Source organism: Mastigoproctus giganteus, chromosome 2 (genome assembly GCF_048544385.1).
Source record: "Mastigoproctus giganteus isolate SK-2022 chromosome 2, ASM4854438v1, whole genome shotgun sequence".
In the NCBI taxonomy this organism is placed as follows: Eukaryota; Metazoa; Arthropoda; class Arachnida; order Uropygi; family Thelyphonidae; genus Mastigoproctus; species Mastigoproctus giganteus.
In genome coordinates, this window is record NC_143576.1 from 132573808 (window position 1) to 132595507 (window position 21700).

The 21700-nt window shown below is 37.9% G+C and overlaps 1 protein-coding gene across 1 annotated transcript in view; it reads right to left on the minus strand.

Moving 5' to 3' along the window:
* Positions 1-1982: 1982 nt before the first annotated feature.
* The window catches only part of RpL5 (ribosomal protein L5), an 80586-nt gene continuing 60868 nt past the window's right edge, over positions 1983-21700 (minus strand). The window contains exons 7-8 of the mRNA XM_090389549.1: positions 17310-17401; positions 1983-2139 (exon numbers count right to left, since the gene is read on the minus strand). Of these exons, the coding sequence (XP_090245675.1) occupies positions 2037-2139; positions 17310-17401 (195 nt within the window). The 3' untranslated portion in view covers positions 1983-2036. The remainder of the gene's footprint in view (positions 2140-17309; positions 17402-21700) is intronic.

Here is a 21700-nt window from a genome sequence, read left to right on the forward strand (position 1 = left end):
AAAGTAGAACAAACATTACAGGAAAACAAAGGATTTAAATCAGCAGCCATGAGCAGTAATATAGAAAGACAAATGACATTAAATGAAGAATAGCAATGGTGTACTTATAAACAGCAGAGAAAGCATAATTCAAATAGCAGAAGACTACTATAGAGAATTATACCAGGAGCGAGGGAATGATACCAGCAGCGGGGAAGATGGATTGCAAAGTAGAAACACATACAACATACCCAATATTCTTCCTGATGAGGTAGAACATGCATTGAAGAAAATGAAGAATCAGAAAGCTCCGGGGGAAGATAAGTTACTGTAGAGTTGTTAAAATTGGGAGGAAGAGACATAACACAAAAACTGGCAAGGCTCTTCACAAAGTGCATCAGAAAAGGTGTGACGACTAAGCAGTGGAATAATGCAATCATAGTTTTACTGCATAAGAAAGGAGATAAATCAGAAATTGGAAATTATAGACCAATTAGCTTGTTATCCCACATCTACAAGTTGTTCGCATGGGTCATTACTAACAGATTAGAAAGAATAGTTGATGAGAATCAACCGAAAGAGCAAGCTGGCTTTAGGACAGGATTTTCAACTATGGATCACCTTCACGTAATATCACATTTAATGGAGAAAGCAAATGAATATAAAACACCATTATGCCTGGCATTTGTGGATTATGAACAGGCATTTGACTCCATACAGCATAAGGCAATGTTTCGGGCACTGGAAAGACAAGGCACTGATACCCCATATATTATGATTTTGAAGAAAATATATGAGTGCTACTTCCTTTATTAGACTAGACAAAGACAGTAGCAAATTTAAAATTGAGAAAGGAGTTCGACAAAGAGAGACAATATCTCCGAAGCTGTTTACTGCTGCCCTTGAGGAAGCTTTCAGAAGATTATACTGGTCGCAGAAAGGAGTCAATGTGAACGGAGAGTACCTAAACCATTTACGATTTGCAGATGACATTGTGGTCATAAACCAAGATCCCAAAGAATTAGAGAAAAATTTTAATCAGTTATGCACAGCTAGTAAGGATTTTGGACTTAAGATGAATATGGCTAAAACAAAAGTAATGATGAACAAGTATGCCACAGAAAGGGAAATAATGATTGAAGGAGCAGTAATTGAAAAGGTGGAGTCATATACTTATCTGGGACAAGTTATTAGCTGTAATAATGATAAATGGCTGGAAGTCAAGAGAAGAATAAATTTTGAATGGATACCATTCAGAAAATATAGTCACATACTGAAGAGCAATATCCCAGTTTGTCTGAAACGTAAAGTAATGAACCAATGTATACTCCCCACCATGACTTAAGGAAGTGAAACTTGGGCACTCACCAAAAGAATGGAAGAGAAGCTGAGAACTACACAGCGAAGAATGGAACGAATCATATTGGGAATCAGACCGTTAGATAAGAAGAGAAACACGTGGATTAGGCAACAAACTCAAGTAAAGGACATTCTTATCAAAACTAAAAGAACTAAAATGGTCTTGGGCAGGACACAGCTCGAAGATATTAAGAAAATAACAAAGTGGACTAAGAAAATAACAGAATGGTACCCAAGAGGAGCTAGAAGAAAACCTGGAAGACAAAGGCCAAGATGGATAGATGAAATTCATGAGTTTTTGGGTAGTAAATGGATGGCCAGTGCTCAAAACAGAAGAAACTGGAAAGTTGCTGGAGAGGCCTTCATCCTGCAGTGGATTGAAAATGGCTGATGATGATGGTGATGTATAAACATACATAAAGTATAGATAAAAAGATAAATTTAAGTACATATTTTTTTACTAACTCTCCCCTCTAAAAATTACTTCGCTAAAAACACTTGCGCTAAATTGAGTTACTGCAACCCCGGCGGGCGGTAAGGAAATTTTACCATCAACAAAGATACAAAAGTGGGTGGTAGGTATTAAAAGGTTGTGACCCCTGGGTTATGTGATACAATATTCGAATCAAATGACTGAGGCAAAATTCCTCCAGATTCCTTTATTTCATATGCCTAATACATTATAAGGGTATATAACATTATTCTCCTTGAGCCTCTGCCTCTAGCTTTTTCAGGAATGATTTCTTTTTCTGAGCAACACGATTCTTACGTTCAGACAGAGTCATCTTGGCACGATTCCACCTAAAATAAAATAATGGTATAGGAATATTACAGAACACAAAGAGGAAGTTATGAACACTAGAGAAAATAAGTAAATAAATAACATTAAAATTCCACCTGAAATTCACGAGAAGCATTTCATATTAACAAGCTAGTACACTATGTACACCAAGAACAACAACCTTATTATCCTTAGAGTTCCAAGAACTGCTATAAACAGTGTGGCCTGCTTTCATTTTGTATGAAGGCTGCTGTTCACTTTCAGCGTAATATGTGCCAATATAACTTGCAGTCAGTTTTAATTAGTTTATGATGCCAACCATCATGTGAATGAAAATTATGATGCAAGCAAAGTAGAAGAAACAAGGTACCAGCAAGTACTATGGACAGCTACTAAATAAAGCACAGAACCTGACCTCCAGCCAGCATATCTCCCTTCCTGTAGTTTAGTTATGACAGTTCTAGGCATAGCCATAAACTGTAGTATGTTGTTTGCTTACTACTTTAAGTTATTTCAGTACGATTTAGGAAAAATTTGTTCCATTTTAGTATATACAATTGTGTGTGTGTGTGTGCGCGCGCGTCTACGCGTTCAGTTACTGAAACCTAAATAAGTTCTGTATTGCATCATTGCAAATAATGAAACACCCGCTGTTGTATCTTTTGTATATGTAGTCAAAATACAAAATAAACTTGTTACAAGCTTAAAAATGCAAATTCTAGCTTTTGGGTTACTGAAAACTAAAGTTTTGTCCTTGAGGTTGTCACAGACATTCCCTCAGATATGCCAGACAAGCTGTACTGGCTACTTGGGAGTCTAAAACACTGATGGAACTGATATTTGGTGACATTCAAGTCAAGTGAACCAATTTCGGCAAAGTCCGGATGGGCTGTGACAGCCAAATCCTCTGCATGCACCTTCACGATGGGGAGGCAGGGACTGTTAGTAAGCATGGGTATAACCTCCATGCATGCACAAACACCGTAGGTTACCACCCAGGTGTGAACCAACGTAAGCAGGAGTCGAGGTGTCACCCGCACATGGAGGAATGCCACCCCTCTGTGTTACCAGGCAATACCAGGTTTTAGATGACTCATCAACCGGTGCAATAACACCATTTTGCTTATTGGGGGCTTGAAGAGGTGGAAACCATGATTAGTCTCCGGAACTAAGTTCCAGTCAACCCTAACCCATCTCTTCCATCATGCAGTATGACTGATGACTTTTAAGGTTATGACAGACATCATGGTGATCTAATCGTCCTTACATTTCGAGGGTGCAGCTCTAAAACGGTGTTCGCATGCCAGCCACTAGTTAGTACACCGGACGAAACATATCGGTAACTCTTCAGGAGACTTCTGGTTCAGCTAGTGCACATTCTCTTGCTACTTCTACACTGCCAGATAGTGACTGACTGGAGGGAGTCTGAAAAGTGTGTATGTGGGGGCATTGCCAAAGCCACGTTATGTCAAGGATTGGGTATATTCTTACAATGTGTATGCCATATCCAAAAATTTCATTACTTCACACAGCATGCCCCTCCACCCTTTCTTACTATTGAATACACTATGAATTTTCAAACAGTAAGCTTATCTGCAAAAAGATCTAAACCTCCCAAACACTTCCTAGTTCATTTCACAAACATACGTGGTCTCAATTCTAATCTCAACGATGTCCATTTCCACCTGCAGTCTGCCAAATCCAATGTAATTTTTCTGACAGAATCTCAGTTATGGGTTGATTCAACTACTGCTCATCTCAGTTGCCCAAATTATTCGATGTATGATTCCTTTCACCTCAAAAGTGGTACTTGTGCATATGTAAGTTCCGATATTCCATGTCAGAGACTTGGTAATTTGGAATCTCCCCTGGCTTAAAATCTCTCTTCCTCATTGTGTCAAATTCATCTGTTGTCTCTACCATTCTCCCAACTTTACTAATCACTTGGAGCTCTTTGCAACTTGACTTTCTCCAGTCCAACATTCCTAACATAAGGTATGTTTGTGTCGGAAAACGACACAACAATTGTAAAGCAGTTATTAATCAGGCCAAACTAGATTTTGAACAGGCTAAGAGTAGAAAACTTGCTTCCAAAATTCCTAAGAGTGAGGTAATTTTCCTTGGTGATTTTAATGTTCACAACTCCAGCTGGCTTCTGTTTTCTAGTCACATCGACCGAGCTGATGCTCTTGGAATTACTAATGACCTTGTACAAATTGTTCCTTTACCTACCAGAATACCGGACAATCCTAACCATACAGCCAACTTGCTTGATCATTTTCTCACAAACGACCCATCTAAGTTTATTTGTTATTTGGTTTTTAGGAGTATTAGCAACTAAGGCCATATGCTCCGGGGATATGCAGTGGTCATTCTCTGACCTTTCCGCATCCTCCATATTTGGTGCTCACGGGCTCGAACCCCGGTCTAGTCAAGATGCGTGTGTTACACACTGCTGCTCCTGCCCACCTGGATACGGAGGTGCTAACCTTTCTAAGTACACAGTCGAAGTGAGTGGTCCTTTAGGCACCTCAGATCACAACTTGGTGATTGTGTCTTCTCCAATGGAGCCTTTATCTCATGGCTATTCCCAATCTCGTATTTTTTTTTTTTTTTTTATGAGAACCCCAAACACGAGAGGTATTATAACCTATAGTACTTAGTACCGTGCTTGGGTTGGAGAAGACGAAAGAAGATATTTGACATTGGACTTGAACTTCTGTAGATTGTAATTTTCAGGAAATACGTATGAAGGAAGTGGGTTCTGTGGGTTTGAAGTTGGACAGTAAAGGGATGTTGGCTGGTGGCGGCACATGTTCGGACTGTTTTGAAAGAGAGAGAGCGGGAATTATAGAAGCCAATTCAGAAGAACAGTGCCCATGGAAGTGCCCATCTATAGAAGAGGCATGCAGCAGAAACAGTGCATCTATGAGACAGCGAGTGGAGAGACTGTGTTAGAGATGATTAATTAACCTAACTGCCCTCTTCTGAATGGAATCAAGAAGCCTGAGAGAGGTTTTGGGGGCACCACCCCAGATGTGGGAACAATATTCCATGGCAGGGCGGATTTGCGATTTATACAGAGTGAGCAGCTGTTTGGGAGAAAAGTAACGCCGAGAGCGAAAGAGAAAACCAAGTTTTTTAGATGCAGAGGAAGCAATATTTGTAATGTGCTTGTGCCAAGAGAGATTAGAAGTCAGGGTAATCCCCAAAAGAGATATATCATTTTGCCTAGAAATCGGATTGTCACTAAAGATAAGCATAGGAGCAGAAGAATCCTTTTTGCGAGATATAAGACAAGATTCAGTTTTAGAAGGGTTGAAATCAACTAAGTTGTCTTTGCCCCACTGGAGAATTACCTGAAGATCGGCATTTAAGGAATTGGCAGCAGATTTTCGAGAACTTGAAGCTGATTGAGCAGGGCAAGGTTTCTCAAAATGGAAAGTTGAATGCAATGTGCTATCATCGGCAAAACTATGGATAGGATTTCCAGTCAATGGAAGAAGGTCATTGATATACAAGAGGAAAAGAGTGGGGGAGAGAACTGAACCTTGGGGGACACCGGCATTAGTGGAGAAGAAAGAAGACAGAGAGCCATCTACTATCACCCTCAGTGAGCGATCAAAGAGAAAACTGGATAACCAATTACTAAAAACAGTTGGTAAACCATAAGATGGAAGCTTGTTTAGAAGACCTTTATGACAAACACAATCAACAGCCTTTGAGATGTCAAGAGCAACTAGTTGTGTTTCACCGAACCTTTCCATTGAATTAGTCCATAAATGGGTAACATAAGCCAGGATATCACCAGTGGATCGACACTGACGGAAGGTTTCTAGGTAGTTTAAGAGTTGGCGGTTAATTGATTTCTCCATTACTTTAGAAAGAGTAGAAGTAATTGCAATGGGACGATAACTGGATGGGAGGGATTTGTCACCCTTTTTAGGAATTGGCTGGATATGAGCAAATTTCCAAGCAGAAGGAAAAACACCTTTCGAATAAGAAAGTGAAAAAAGGCGGCAAAGAATAGGAGTAAGTTCAAGAGCACAGGTTTTGGGAACAAGTGGAGAAATACCATCAGGACCTGGAGCTTTCTTAGCATCAAGATTCATCAAAATCCTTCTGATATCCTTTTGACGGAAGACCGCAGGAGGCATTGAATGGAGCGTGTTAGGAATGGTGGGAGGTGTTTTACCAAGATCATTAATACATGAGCTCAAAGAAAAATGGGATGCTAGCAGGTCAGCTTTATCCTTGGCTGAAGTGACAACAGAACCATCTGGTTTGGACAGAGGTGGGAGCAGAGATGGGCAAAAGTTGCAGCCAATAGCTTTGGCAAGAGACCAGAATGCTCGGCTACCATTAGGGCAAGAAGCAAGTTTTCTACTCTTAGCCTGTTCAAACTCTAGTTTGGACTGATTAATAACTGCTTTACAATTGTTGCGAGCTTTGGTGTAGGCAGAAAATGAAACTGAAGAATTAGAAACAAGCCAATTACGATATGCAACGTTCTTCTCTTGGACAGCCTTAGCACATTTATTGGAAAACCAAGGTTTAGATAAAGGACGAGATTTTAAAGTGGAGTGTGGGATAAAGGATTCCATTCCTGCAAGAATAATTTCTCTGACACGATCTGAGCAAACGTTGACATCAGAAGTTTTGAAACAGTAATCAGACCAAGGAAAAGAAGAAAAGAAGTCTCGCAGGTCATCCCATTTTGCATTCTTGTAATGCCAAACAATACGAGGTTGGGAATAGCCATGAGATAAAGGTTCTATTGGAGAAGAGGCAATCACCAAGTTGTGATCTGAAGTGCCTAAAGGACCTCTCACTTCAACCTTGTACTTAGAAGGGTTGTTTGTGAAAAAAGATCAAGCGTATTGGCTGTATGATTAGGATTGTCCGGTATTCTTGTAGGTAAATGAACAATCTGTGCTAGGTCATTAGTAATTGCAAAAGCCTCAGCATCTCGACCTGCTGGGTCGGTGTGACTAGAAAACGGAAGCCAGCTGGAGTTGTGAACGTTAAAATCACCAAGGAAAATTACCTCACTGTTAGGAAAGTTGGACTGGAGAAAGTCAAGTTGCAAAGAGAGGAAGTCAAAGAGCTCCAAGTGATTAGTGGAGTTGGGAGAACGGTAGAGACAACAGATGAATTTTACACAATGAGGTAGAGAGATTTTAAGCCACAGAAGATCAAAGAGAGGAGATTCCAAATTGCCAAGTCTCTGACAGGGAATATCAGAACGGACATATGCACAAGTACCACCTTTGAGGCGAAAGGAATCATATAGCAAATAATTTGGACATCTGAGATGAGCAGTAGTTGAATCAACTGATAACTGAGATTCAGTCAGAAAAAGTACATGGGGTTTGGAAGACTGCAAGTGGAAATGGACATCGTTGAGATTAGAATTGAGACCACGTATATTTGTGAAATGAATTAGGAAGTCCTTGGGAGGTTTAGATCTTTTTCGCAGATAAGCTTGCTCTATTATTTTGACAATTCATGGTGAATTCAATAGTAAGAAAAAGTGGGTGGGACATGCTCTATGAAGTAATGAAATTTTTGGATATGGCGTACATGTGGTAAGAATATACCCAGATCCTTGACATAACGTGGCCTCGACAATGCTCCCCGCATACACACTATTCGGACTCCCCCCAGTCACTATCTGGCAGAGTAGAGGTAGCAAGATTATACACTAGCTGATCCGGAAGCTTCCTATAGAGTTACAAATAGGTTCAGTCCGGTGTACTAACTAGCGGCCGGCCTGCGAACAGTTTTAGAGCTGTACCCTCGAAATGTAAGGAATATTGGATCTCGCCACGACATTCATCATAACCTCAAAGATCATGAATCATACTGCATGATGGAAGAGATAGGGAAGGGTTGGCCGGAACTTAGCTCTAGAGACTAAACATGGGTTCCACCACTTCAAGCCTCCAATAAGCAAAGTGGTGGTATTTCACCGGTTGATGAGAGTCATTTACCACCTAGTACTGCCTGGTAACATAGAGGGGCGGTGTTCCTCCATGTGGTGTGGGCGCCACACCTCGACCCCTGCTTACGTCGGTTCACATCTGGGTTGTCACCCACAGTGTGCTTGTGCATGGAGGTTATACCCAGGATTACTAACAGTCCCACCATCGTGAAGGTGCAAGCAGAGGATTTGGCTGTCATAGACCATCCGGACTTCGCCGAAATTGGGTCCACTTTGACTTGAGTGTCACCCAAATATCAGTTCCATCAGCGTTTTAGACTCCCAGGTAGCAAGAACAGCTTGTCCTGCATATCTGAGAGAATGTCTGTGACAACCTCAAGGACCAAAATTTATCATTAGAAGAGTTTATTTATCATTAGAAGAGTGCAAAATGGAATGACCTGCGAGATTTCTTTTCCTTGGTCGGATTACTTTTAAAACTTCTGATGTCAAAGTTTGCTCAGATTGTGTCAGTGAATTTATTCTTGTAGGAATGGAATCCTTTATTCCACACCCCACTTTAAAATCTTGTCCTTTATCTAAACCTTGGTTTTCCAATAAATGTGCTAAGGCTGTTAAAGAATAATTTTTCACATTGTAACTGGCTTGTTTCCAATTCTTCAGTTTCATTTTCTGCCAACACCAAAGCTCACAACAATTGTAAAGCAGTTATTAATCAGGCCAAACTAGATTTTGAACAGGCTAAGAGTAGAAAACTTGCTTCTTGTTCTAATGGTAGCTGAGCAAATCACTCGAATCTAATTATCGTCCCATTGCAATTATTTCTACTCTTTCTAAAGTAATGGAGAAATCAATTAACTGCCAACTCATAAACTACCTAGAAACCTGCTGTCTAGGGCTTACAATACCAAGATCCCGAATACCGGTCATTTCCCCACCGTATTTAAATCCCGGTATTGGTACAAAAATACCAGTTTTTCGGTAGTAATTTAAAAAATAATTATCCATAATTTATTCACATGAAGGTTATAAAATTGACAACAATAAATCATTAATATTGCTGAATTTGCAAATGAGGGATGTTACACACAGTACAAATGCAATGGAAACCTGAAAAATGTCACGAAACTGTAAGACACAAAATCTTACAAATATATTTCTCTTAGTGAGTATAGTACATGTATTTGGAAGTAAAGCACTTAAGAAATAACCAAAACCATCATTACGGAAATATTTCCATTCGTGGGAGTAGGCCCGGTAGGGGAATTAAGGAATAGGGTGAACAATGATATGGTAGGTGTGGAAAAGTTAAAATTAAAAGCTTCTGAACAATAGTTTAATTCCTCTGTTACAATGCTACTTGAGGAAGTGACACACAGTGCATTTTGGGAAAAGGTGTCGGTATGGAGCAGCTCAAAGGTATTGTGAACAGGATCTTGAGGTAAAAGATGAAAAAAAAAAAAAAAAAAAAAAAAAAATTCTGTTTTTCCCACCAAGGGAAGAAGTTAGTTTAAAGAATAACACCGTGATTGGGCCAGGTTTATATTAGATAGGGGGAGAAATGTAAATGCGTCAAACCCCAGAGGGGTTTGCACATAAGCTTAATTCAATTCAATTCAAGAAATAAATAAACGAGAAGGAAATAATAAGGTGCTCGAATCAAAACAGGAGTTTGTAGTTGTTATTCGGAGGGGTTGTAGACTTCCAACTGTAGTTCTGGGTTCAGTTCAGATCCAGTTGTATAGTGAAGGGTTCCGCCGGGAATATTCCTGTGCTAGAAGTTAATCCAGAAGTTGAATAACAAGTAATCAGATAGCACCCTGGCTTCTGCTAGTGCTGTGGTAATTTCCATCAGTATTAACAGAGAACTGTTCTCGAAAGAGAGCAGTTCTCTGTTAAGGAGAGAGAGAGACATCACTGCACTCTGTGGAAGGAACCCGCACAAAGGAATCCCACGGTGAAAGAGAAGGAAGTAAGTCCACTGAACTGTGTTGTTTTGGAAATGGTAATTAGATTAAGTGGGAAATTATTTTAGAGTAAGGCTGAAGTAGTAAAGAAAATTGATATTGCTAAATTAAGAGAGATTACATGGAATTGTTAGTATTAAGTTAGCGCTTTATGGATTGCTGTTGTGAAGAGAGAATTGATATTGCTGATTAAGACTGAATTAGTTTAGCGTTTGCAGCTGTACAGTTGATATTGTTAATTGAGAGAAATTTTATGGAAATGATAGCACATGTTAACAGATTAAATGAGAAAAATGAAAAAAGATTAGATGTAAATGAATACCAGTTATGTATTGTGAGTAGTTTTGTATGATAAATGACTTGTTTTATATTTGTGTCATTACTCTTGAGAAACTGACAGCCCGCATATAATATATATATACACTAATGTGTGTGTGTGGGGGGGGAACCACTCAGCTCCTGGAAATTCTCATTTTTTAACGCAGTCAGGTACCTTGTGGGCATTAGTGCTTGAGGAGAGCTCCTGTGCAAAAATCATAACAATGGCCACTGACGGTGATACTAAGGTACAAGGAAATAAAAATTAATAAATAAATAAACCCCCCCCACAATTTAGATTTAGTTTCCTTGCCAAACTTAACCGTCAGTCCCTTTCTTTCATTAATTCAGATACACTGCCATACAAAGTAAGCGCCTCCGTAGCCAGGTGGGCAGGAGCAGCACACGCTTCTTGATTAGACCACGGTTCGAGCCCATGACTACCAAATATGGAGGATGCGGCAAGGTCAGGGAGCGACCACTGCATATCTCCGGAGCAATATGGCCTTAGTTGCTAATGCTCCTAAAAACCAAACAACCACCACCATAAAAAGTCAAAAAGGAAATTTTTTTTATTTTTGATAAAAAGGAATTAAGATTTTTTGAAGATGAGAGAATAGGGGGGGAATTCAACTGAAACTCGTCTATGAGTTGGTGCTTTATACTGACTATCCCAGTATAAAGCACCAACCAGCACAGAATCCAAAAGGGCACATTCTGCCGCGAATAAAATGTGAATTCAAATAATTACTTGTTTTTTCCATACTTTATTGCACCTAATTGTCACCAAAATTCATTGCGAAAAATGTATTTTTTTTTGGAATACGGGTATCCCAGTTTCATAAATTAAAAATACCGAAATACCAGTATTAAGATTTTGACCGGTATTGTGAGCCCTACTGCAGTTTGATCAACGATTGCCAGTATGGATTCCATTAGTGTCAATCCACTGGTGATATTCTGGCTTATGGTACCCATTTATGAACAAATTCAATGGAAAAGTTCAGTGAAACAAGCAGTTGCTCTTGACATCTCAAAAGGCTTTCAATCGTGTTTGGCATAAAGGTCTTCTAAACAAGCTTCCATCTTATGGTCTGCCAACTATTTTTTCTAATTGGTTATCCAGTTTTCTCTCTGATCACTCACTGAGGGTGATGGTAGATGGCTCTCTGTCTCCTAACTTCTCCACTAATGCCGGTGTCCCCACTTTTTCTCTTGTATATTAATGCCCTTCTTCCATTGACTGGAAATCCTATCCATAGTTCCTTAAATGCCAATCTCCAGATAATTCTCTAGTGGAGCAAAGACAACTTAGTTGATTTCAATCCCTCTAAAACTCAGTCTTGTCTTATATCTCGCAAAAAGGATTCTTCTGCTCCTATGCTTATCTTTAGTGACACTCCGATATATCCCTTTTGGGGATTACCCTGACTTCTAATCTCTCTTGGCACAAGCACATTACAAAAATTGCTTCCTCTGCATCTAAAAAACTTGGTTTTCTTTTAGCTGTCAGCATTACTTTTCTTCCAAACAGCTGCTCACTCTGTATAAATCGCAAATCTGCCCTGCCATGGAATATTGTTCCCAAATCTGGGGTGGTGTCCCCCAAAACCTCTCTCAGGCTTCTTGATTCCATTCAGGAGAGGGCAGTTAGGTTAATTAGTGATTCATTTCTAACAGAGTCTCTGCACTCGCTGTATCATAGATGTACTGTTTCTGCTGCATGCCTTTTCTAGATTACGCCTATGGGCACTGTTATTCTGAATTGGCTTCAATAATTCCTGCTCTCTCTTTCAAAACAGTCTGAACACGTGCCACCACCAGCCAACATCCATTTACTGTCCAACTTCAAACTCACAGAACCAACTTTTCAGTTTCCTCGTTTATTCATCCAACTGCCATTTTCTGGAACAACCTTCCTTCATATGTATTTCCTGTAAATTACAGTCTACAGAAGTTCAAGTCTAATGTTAATAAATATCTTCTTTTATCTTCTCAACCTCCAACCCACAAACGGTACTAAGTGCTATAGGTTCTAATACCTCTCGTGTTTGGGGTTTTCATTAAAAAAAAACCTGCTGCCTCACTGCCTGTGTATTGTACAAGGAAAGCACAACAGATATGTTACTAAAAATATTTGCTAAACTACTGTGGAATTATAAGATAGGCTCTAAAACATTTTCTAAAACCAATTTGGATGAGGTATGGTACATCACTGCCACAACTTGATAATATTGACTAGAATTACAATGAAATGCATGCTTTGTCAACCTAGACAATGGCTGTAAATTTTTTTTTCAGTCAGACTACCAACAAAAGAGTTCAAACAGATTGTATTCATATTTTTAGTGGCACCATCTTGTTTCAATCTGTCATTCTCGTATAACCCTCTTATCCCACACAGCATATTGTAAATTTGATTTGGATGATTCCAACAATGAGTTAACACAATATTTGCTGAACTTTGCATTCCCTTGTTAACATGTTGGATCTGCAGCTATTTTTATACTGCAATAATCAAAGACAAACACCAGTCAAGGAATTAAAAATTTACTATAAAAATAAAATATAATGAAATAACGTGTGTGATACACTATCGGAAGATTAAATATTACAATTACGATAAAAACGTTAAAAATACCGAAGTAATAAAATTGTCTAAAATAAACTGGATTAAAAGCGATGAAACCTTAAACTTTCGGAGACTGCTCTCTCCTTCTTCAACAGTATACTATTACTGCAATGACACATCCTTAAGAAGCAGGCCCATGGCACTCATGCACGTGGTCCATCAGACACATGGTTGGCATTCCCCACCCGCGCATCGGAAACGGAAGTGGCTCGAGAGCATGTCAAACAGAACCGGTCATCCAGCCTCAAACAGGGGGTGTAATCGTTTCCCCCTGTCCCTGTTAATAGCATTACGACTGGATGAACCAATTTGCAAGCTCTCGAGCCACTTGCGTTCCCAAAATCCATGGGAACGGTCCGTGCTTCTCCCAGAAATGCTCTGCCACAGGAGACCTCACATAATTAGCAGTCTTAATAGCGGTCATGTGCTCCCCCACATCGTCTTTTAAACATCGCCCCGTCTCCCCCACTAACACTCCTCACAATCCGGGCACTTAATCTCAGACTGTGTGCAATCTCCGTCCCAGAAGTTGCACACAGAGGGTCTGACACTCCCACAGTGCACGTACAATGGGTTCTCAAAGGTCCGGATAGTAAGGAATGTATGCGGTAGCCACAGGGGCAGGCAACTCCCTACGATTGGACTCTATCCTATAAATATATTTGTCCAAGACCCTCTGGGGTACCCACACTTCCTGAAGTCTGCCGTGACTGCAAATTTCCATTTCCTTGGGGGTACTACAGTGGGTCACCACCCTATTCAACAACGCCCTGGCTACACTATTCTTATGATGATAAGCCTGTGCCGAGCTGTAAAGAACGTACTGGCCACGGCACATAGGCTTTCTATAAATCGTTATCTTTATTCTAGACCCATCTCTGCTAACCAGGACATCCAGTAACGGGAGGGACCCAGCCTTTTCCACCTCCGAGGTGAATTGTATAAATGGGGAGAAGCTGTTAAGTAAAGAGATGGGGCGACATTTAAAAGACTGTCTGGGGGAGCATATGACCGCTATTAAGACTGCTAATTATGCGAGGTCTGCTGTGGCAAAGCATTTCTGGGAGAAGCAGAATTGGATCTCCCCTGAAGACGCGGTCATTACAGACCGTGCCCATGGATTTTGGGAACGCAAGTGGCTCGAGAGCTTGCAAATCAATTCACCCAGTCTAATACTATTAACGGACAGGGGGACATGTTTACACCCCATGTTTGAGGCGGTTGTCCTCAGACGGGATGACCGGTTCTGTTTGACACGCTCTCGAGCCACTTCCGTTTCCGATACGCGCACGTGGGGAATGCCGACCATGTGTCTGATGGACCACGTGCACGAGTGCCATGGGCCTGCTTCTTAAGGATGCGTCATTGCAGTAATAGTATACTGTTGAAGGAGACAGCAGTATCCGAAAGCCTCAGGTTTCATCGCTTTTAATCCAATTTTAGATAATTTTATTTCTTTGGTATTTTTAACGTTTTTATCGTAGTTTATTGTAATATTTTAGTCTTCCGATAGTGTATCACAGTATTTCGTTATATTTTATTTTTATAGTAAATTTTTAATTCCTTGGCTGGTGTTTGTCTTTAATTATTGAAGTATGGAATTTCCCAGCCCCATAGGCCTGTTTGAAGATGCAGTTATTTTTACCCCCCACTTTTTAAGTCTAAGAGGTGAAAGGCTTTAAAGCGTGTGTGTATGCGCACGCGTGTGTGGCTATTTTATTAAATAAATATATTTTTCAGATACACTTCAAAATTCAAAGCTCTGTTTCTGCATTTAATAAATGTAATTGTGAAAATACAGTGAAATCTCGTTAATACAAAGTTCAAGGGACCTCAATTTTACAGTGTTTTTTTTTGTGCATACTGTATATCTAAGAATAATAATAAATATCATGAAAAATAAACTAATAAAATAAGAAAATAAAATAAAAACAAAAGACTCGTCTAACAATACAGTAATAGCAACATCATATTTTTTAATAAAGATTTTATTCGTAAGATAAGCTACAAAAAAAGCAATATTAATGGAAATGAAAATATTGTACTGTATATATTTTGATATATACAATATTTTAGTATCACAGTAAAAAGAATTACAATCTTAATATAAAAGGAGACATACAAACCATTAACTTTTTAATAAATTAATCTAATTTAAAGAAAGAATTCAATGTTGTTTGCAGAGTTTTTGTCCTATATGCATTTTTAACTACAGCACAGATGTTATCAAATGCAATAGTTGTTTCTTTATCAACATTACTGCAGGCCAACACATTCTCTATTATGTTCAATGAATTTTGGGCATCTTTTTTAGATGGCAGTGCACGCGCTTCTTCACTTTTGCTAGTAACAAAAACATCATCGTTCTGTTTGGTACCCAGCAGCTCTTCTGGTGTTGGCATTGCAGTGGTAGCAACTTCATCATCCACCTTCACAAACCCTTCAAACTCGCCAACAAAATCCATAAGCTCCTTCAAATTCCTCCATCCCTCACTGTTGCTATCACATTCTTCTGCTGGACCATGTTTTTCAATGATGTTCTCTCCAAAGCCACTCTTTCTGAAGCAGTTGATTATTGCACTTGATATAACTTTCCCAAGCAATAAAGATTATGGATAACATCCAAGAAATTCCAATTTGGCTGCAAATTGTTTCCCCTTCTATGTTGAAGATCAAGTACCTTATCAGGTGGGCTCTATATGCTCTCTTGAGGTTATAACCAATGCCTTGATCCAGTTGTTGCATTAAACTGGTTAAAAACAACTGTACATTTGTCAACTTAAGTGTCTCGGCAGAATGTGCTGTATGGAATCATCAAAATGTTCCTTTATTCTGAAGCCATTTTTCTGTCCAATTTTGATAACCGAGACTGAAAAAATTTAACCATAAGCCAAGCACTTCTATTGGCCTCATAATCACAAGGAAGTTGGCTAACTGCTTTAAAACATCTTTGTTTCTTGGCTTGGAAAACTTACCAAACACAAGTGGGCATAGTTCTGTACTGCCATCTGAATTGTAGCATAACAGAACAGCAAGTCTTTGTTTACTTAATTTTCCAGCCTGACAAGACTCCCCTCCAACAGCAAATGTTTTGTTTGGCAGCAAATTATAAACTAAACCTATCTTGCCAAGATTAAAAATATCCTTTGCCATATTTTTCAAGGATGAACCGCAGAGAACACAACCAGTCTGTAGCCTTTTCTTTGTTGACTAATCCAGACTCATTGCAAAAATTTCCTGCATTTGAAGTTGCTGAGCTAGATAATTTGCACTTTCTTGCAAAATCAGACCTGATATTGGCAAATTAGATGCACACATTTGTTGTTACCACTTAAAAAGTTTTGTTTCAAGCTCCTCGTGTTTTGCACCATGAATTCATTTCCTGTTTTTCATCGCTGCTCCAGTGCCTAAAATGTACTGGTATATAATAACTATAAATAGCAATGTGTAACCTATACTGCATGGGGGAGGGGGGAGAAAAGGAGGAAGGTTTAAAAGGTTGTAAAGGAATTGCAAACTTTCTGTTTTCTACCTTTTTAAACGATTATGCTTCTATTCTTTTTTTTTTTTTTTTAAACCCCTTTGGCACCTACATATTTCTGGTCATACTAAAATTGAACTTCTGTATTTAACACAGATGGGGAAAAAAAAAAAAACCCATTAAAAACAAAAATGTCATTGATACGTGACAAACAACAATATGCAAATATTTCTCTGAACAAAATATATTTACTTTTGTAGCATAGATATTTAGCCATCTTATTTACAAGTATTACTGATTTTTGTCGATAATTAAGTAAAATAAATTGGAAATTACTACTATTACTATAGTAATTTCCAAAATTTATTAGAATAATGATTCTTTTGAAATAATATTCAGCTATATTAATTAAAACATTTTGTTTCATAAAATCATTTGTGAACCTCTGAGAAGTTTGTTGTAACAGGATTAACCGCATTATTTTATGGCATGAATATTTCCAGTCTATATTTATCTGTGTCTTTTAAGTGTCGCAGAGCAGCAGTTTAGTTATGCTCTGCAGTAACTCAAAATACTTACCAAAGTATATTTTGTGCTACCAACTCTCTGCCTTACTGTTTATACTTGTATTCTGATGTGATGAAAGTAGCTGCTGAAACCTTTTTGATGGTTTCAATGTGATTCTGCTCACTGATTAAGATAAATTAAAGAATGTGAAATATATGAATTACCTCTCTATTATGTTAACTGTCTCAAATTCCACTGAAATAAAACTGTTTTCTTTTCTCTTTCTTACATTTGCAGCTTGTTTCAAAAGTACTGGTCAATTAAATGAGATATTTACTTACCTCTTCTTTACAATATCTTTCTTTTCTGCTGGAGCTCTACGTTCTGGATTACTCCTAATTGCTGCATGTGCTTTCTTGTATATATCATCAAGCTATTAATAAAAAGCCTATACTAAATATATGCACAGGACTCAGCATTTGTGGAGAGTTAAAAGTGAGACCACACACACACACACACACACACACACACACACACACACACACACACACTTAAATCACCTTAGAATAAACTGTTCTTCCTCACATAAACATGCACAGAATACAGAATATTATGCAAGGCAAATATTAATGATACAAAGATATTCAAATCCACTGCTAGATAAATTTCAACTAAATGTATACCTTCCCCTTCACACAGGTTATATCTTTCATTCGAAATTTACATTAATTTACTGCAACTGTATGTAAGTAAAGTGTTAGTAAAGTTTTCCTCAAAATAGAAATAGCTTTTGGGTCTCTTTCTCATCAAAGAACGATTCTCATCTTTAACCCTTTCATGATTAGCTCTACCAAATAAAGGTGCCCCCCATAGTGAATTTTTTTCAATAACAGTGGCTCATGAAGAGACTTTCTTCATAAAGTTTATAAGTTTTTTGTGAAAATTAAAAATACGTGCATAAATGCTTTTAAATACAAATTTCTTCTTATTTTGACTTCTCATCATTAGAAAATAAATTTTTTTTAATATTTAAAAATTGATTAAAAAATAAACTTGCTCTTTTTTGAAGCCATGATATCCCCTGCACCTTATGTATCACTTAATTCAATTTTATCTATTTCTGGGTCTGAGCTTCAAAATTTATTAAATTTCAGCCTTTAAGCCAAAACCAGATAATGACTGCCAGGATGTCTTCCTCCAATTTTCAAAGCTAATTTTCTTACTGCCATCTATTAAAACTGTGTAATAGTAATTAAACACACAGATTACAGATGATAGCACATACCAGAAAAATTTTAAGAAATTTGTAAAATAACATTTGAAATGCAGGCCTGATGTCAGAATTCAACATGGAATTCAAAATTGTTGCCAATTATTAATAGTTCTATTGTGTGAATTTAATGCACTTAACCTGGCAGTGATTGTACTACATTCAAGATGTAGCACAAAAAGAATCTTTGCTCATATATTTTTGGTTCAAACTTGAAAACAAAGGTGACATTCTGGTAAATAAATTGACTCCCCCCCCCACAGAAAATTAGTGCTTAATCATGTAATTACTGTATAAGTCAACTCCAATTTTAGTCGCTTTTTGCATCTCACATAATGGTACATTACAGTAAAATCTGCATTAAGCATAGATAATCTCCACTATCTACTTCAATTATTTCTACTTTTTCTTTTGAAAGTTTATTATACTGCATAATAAAGAACAGTGCATGTACGGTACTCATGATGAAGATCACTAAACCAAAACCCACAAGCACAGGTGATGACAATAACATTTTTCATTGATGCTACATGTGGAATACACTAAATACATAACAAATCCATTCCTCATTTCCTGTTTTCGTACTGTACTGCAAACTGGTTTCTCTGTAAACAATTCCTCAATATGGATGAGCATCTGTTTTAAAAAAATTGACAGTATGGAATGTTATTTTTCAAGACCTCAAAGTAAACTTGAAAATATAAGCCCTGACAAATAGCATGAACTAATCTGATGAAGATCAACAAATTGTAGGGTACTGAAAAGTGTGAAAGTTTAATGTACAGAATAACTTAGTGCAAAAATATTGATGTAATAAACTGTAAATATATTAGTATTAATTCATGTCCTTCTAAACCTAAAGAAGTGCCTTTAATTCAAGCTTAGAATTATATACTCTGTGTATAAGTCAACCCTACAATGTAGACAATTTTTCAGTTTGTGATTATCACTGAAGGAGATGTAATTATCACTTTTCCATAGCATTTCAAAAATCAACTTACAGGCAGACCAAATGCCATGTGTTTGTGGGTGTGTAGTGTAATATTTAGATGCATGCTTAAGTTTGAAATGTTGACATTAATGAACTATAAAATTAAGATTGGTTTCAATGAAATAACAGGTTAGAAAACTAAATATTTCACTTAAATATTTCATTAAAAAACAAAAATAGACATAACAGATTTCATTATCTATTAGTAAAAAGTCATACATTGGTATATTTAAATTAAAAAAAAAAAATAAAATAATAATAAAAAATTCAGAAATAAAAAAGAACGTTGTGCAACTGTTGATAAAGAGCAAACACTTATTACAATAAGGGACACAACTACTACCAGGTTAATGTAATACTTTTTACACAACAAAATTCATGTGATAAAAACAATAAGTGGTTTAATTAGTGTTACATTTAATTTTTTATAATTGATTCAACTTCTGTATCTGGATTTCTTTTAATTTCAGCTTGTGTAAGCCCAAATACAATTTTTAAAGCAATTTCTAAACTACCTTTATAACTACTGTTTAACTAATGTCTACTGTTAGCTAGTAACAGGTGGCAGTATGTTCTGGATGATTAAGACAATCCATACATTAACACGGCTGAAACAACTTTCAAAATATGCACGCAACTCTGCAAAAATGTATCCGAACACTCCAGTTTCATAGACCACTGGCGGTCTGAAACCTGCAGATAAACAAGCGTCCCAGATTTGTTTATAAGGAAAGAGCCACACAAATTAGTCATTCTCAATGGGGAACACATAGCCAAGCTACCTCATTTAAAGTGGGGTATTGTCAGCTTATCAATTTGCACAACTGCTGACAGCCTACCCATTCAAAGTTGACTATCAGTGATATCATCATGAAATGGAAGCATAATGATAGTATCACCACTGTTTAGTTATACATGTGAAGCCCACTGAAACTTACTCCACATGACCAGGTAGATGGGTAGAAGGGTAGTAATAACAATCTCATCAGATGGCACTGCAAAACTTTAATCAGGAGTTTAAGGCATCTTAGAGGAGCTGAGGTCTCTGCAAACATACTTAGAGCTCCCAGTTGTGGTTCTTATGGGAGAGCAAAGAAGCAAAAGCCACAAATCAACAGCAATTGTCTTGCTTTGCATGGTACTACTATGCATTAGTTCATCCTCAGAGCAGTGGAAATTAGTTGTATGGAATCTCACTTCAACCTATACTGATCAGATAGGTGAGTGTGGAGGATACATAGTGAATGTCTGCCGTTGGAGTACATTGTGCCAACATTAAAGTTAAGGTCAGGTTATGGTGTGGCACACTGCTTCTCATGGTATGGCCCAGGACCACTGATGGTTGAGCGGGAAACTGCGACTGTGATACCTAACATTTTGGAAAATTCCATAATCTCTGCAATGTGGCAGTTCTTTCAGAATGGTTCCTGGGTCTTTAGTGGTTGTGCAATGAATTACAAATGCTGATGCTTAGCTTATATTTTTGGAAAATTTCACATGCTCTAATAATACAGAAGTTTCTTGGCACAGACCCATGTTTGTATCAACCCATACCCCCATGGGGTTTAAATAAACAAACATCCCATGACATACTGTCAATACTGATTGGCAATAGTTCATGGACACGAATGTACAAAGGTTGGAATGGCCAGTGTAAAGTCCCAATTTGAACCCAATGGAGCACCTATGTCATGAACTCGAATACCAGTGAGGGCTAGACTAACATGCACCACATTGGTAGCTCAACTAGCCACTCTTCTGCAGGAGTGGAAAACTATACCTGTACAGGCATTTCTATTGTGTTGAAGGAAAGTCTACCCAGGAAGAGGGAGTATTTCATAGCTGCAAAAGTACATGTCTAGACACTTTGAGGATATTGTCTGAGTAAAAGGGGGTAAGGAGTGGGTAATCCTTGGATGCAGTCTGCCTCCACCATTACCACAAATGCAGATTGTAGAGATATATGAAGAATTAAGTTATAGTATTAGTAATTGTGATATGGTGAAAGGAAGCCTAAGGCTTATGCTGCACCAGCCACAAAGGAAAAAAAAAAAAAAAAAGAAAAAAGTATAATAATAATAAAATTCAATAAAATATATAATAAAAGAAAAGGAAACAGACAACCTATGCATTTCCCCCCTCCCGTTATAATATCCAGCTGATATTATAACGTGAAAACTTCATCCTCATTCATTTTACTTATGCCTCTCAAAGCCTTAAACATCTCAATCATGTCTCCTCTAAGGTGCATAGTTTCAAAGCTCTGCAACCCACATATTCTCAAAGTCTTTCCTCATGTGAATGTCCCTTTGCCGATCTCACCAGGCAAGTTACCTGTCTTTGGACCCTTTCAAGAAGCACAGTATCTTTCTTTAGGTGCAGTCTCCATACATAAACACAGTATTTCAACTGTGGTCTATCAATAGCCTCATATAATGGGATTATGACGTCCTTATCTCTACTAGCAATTG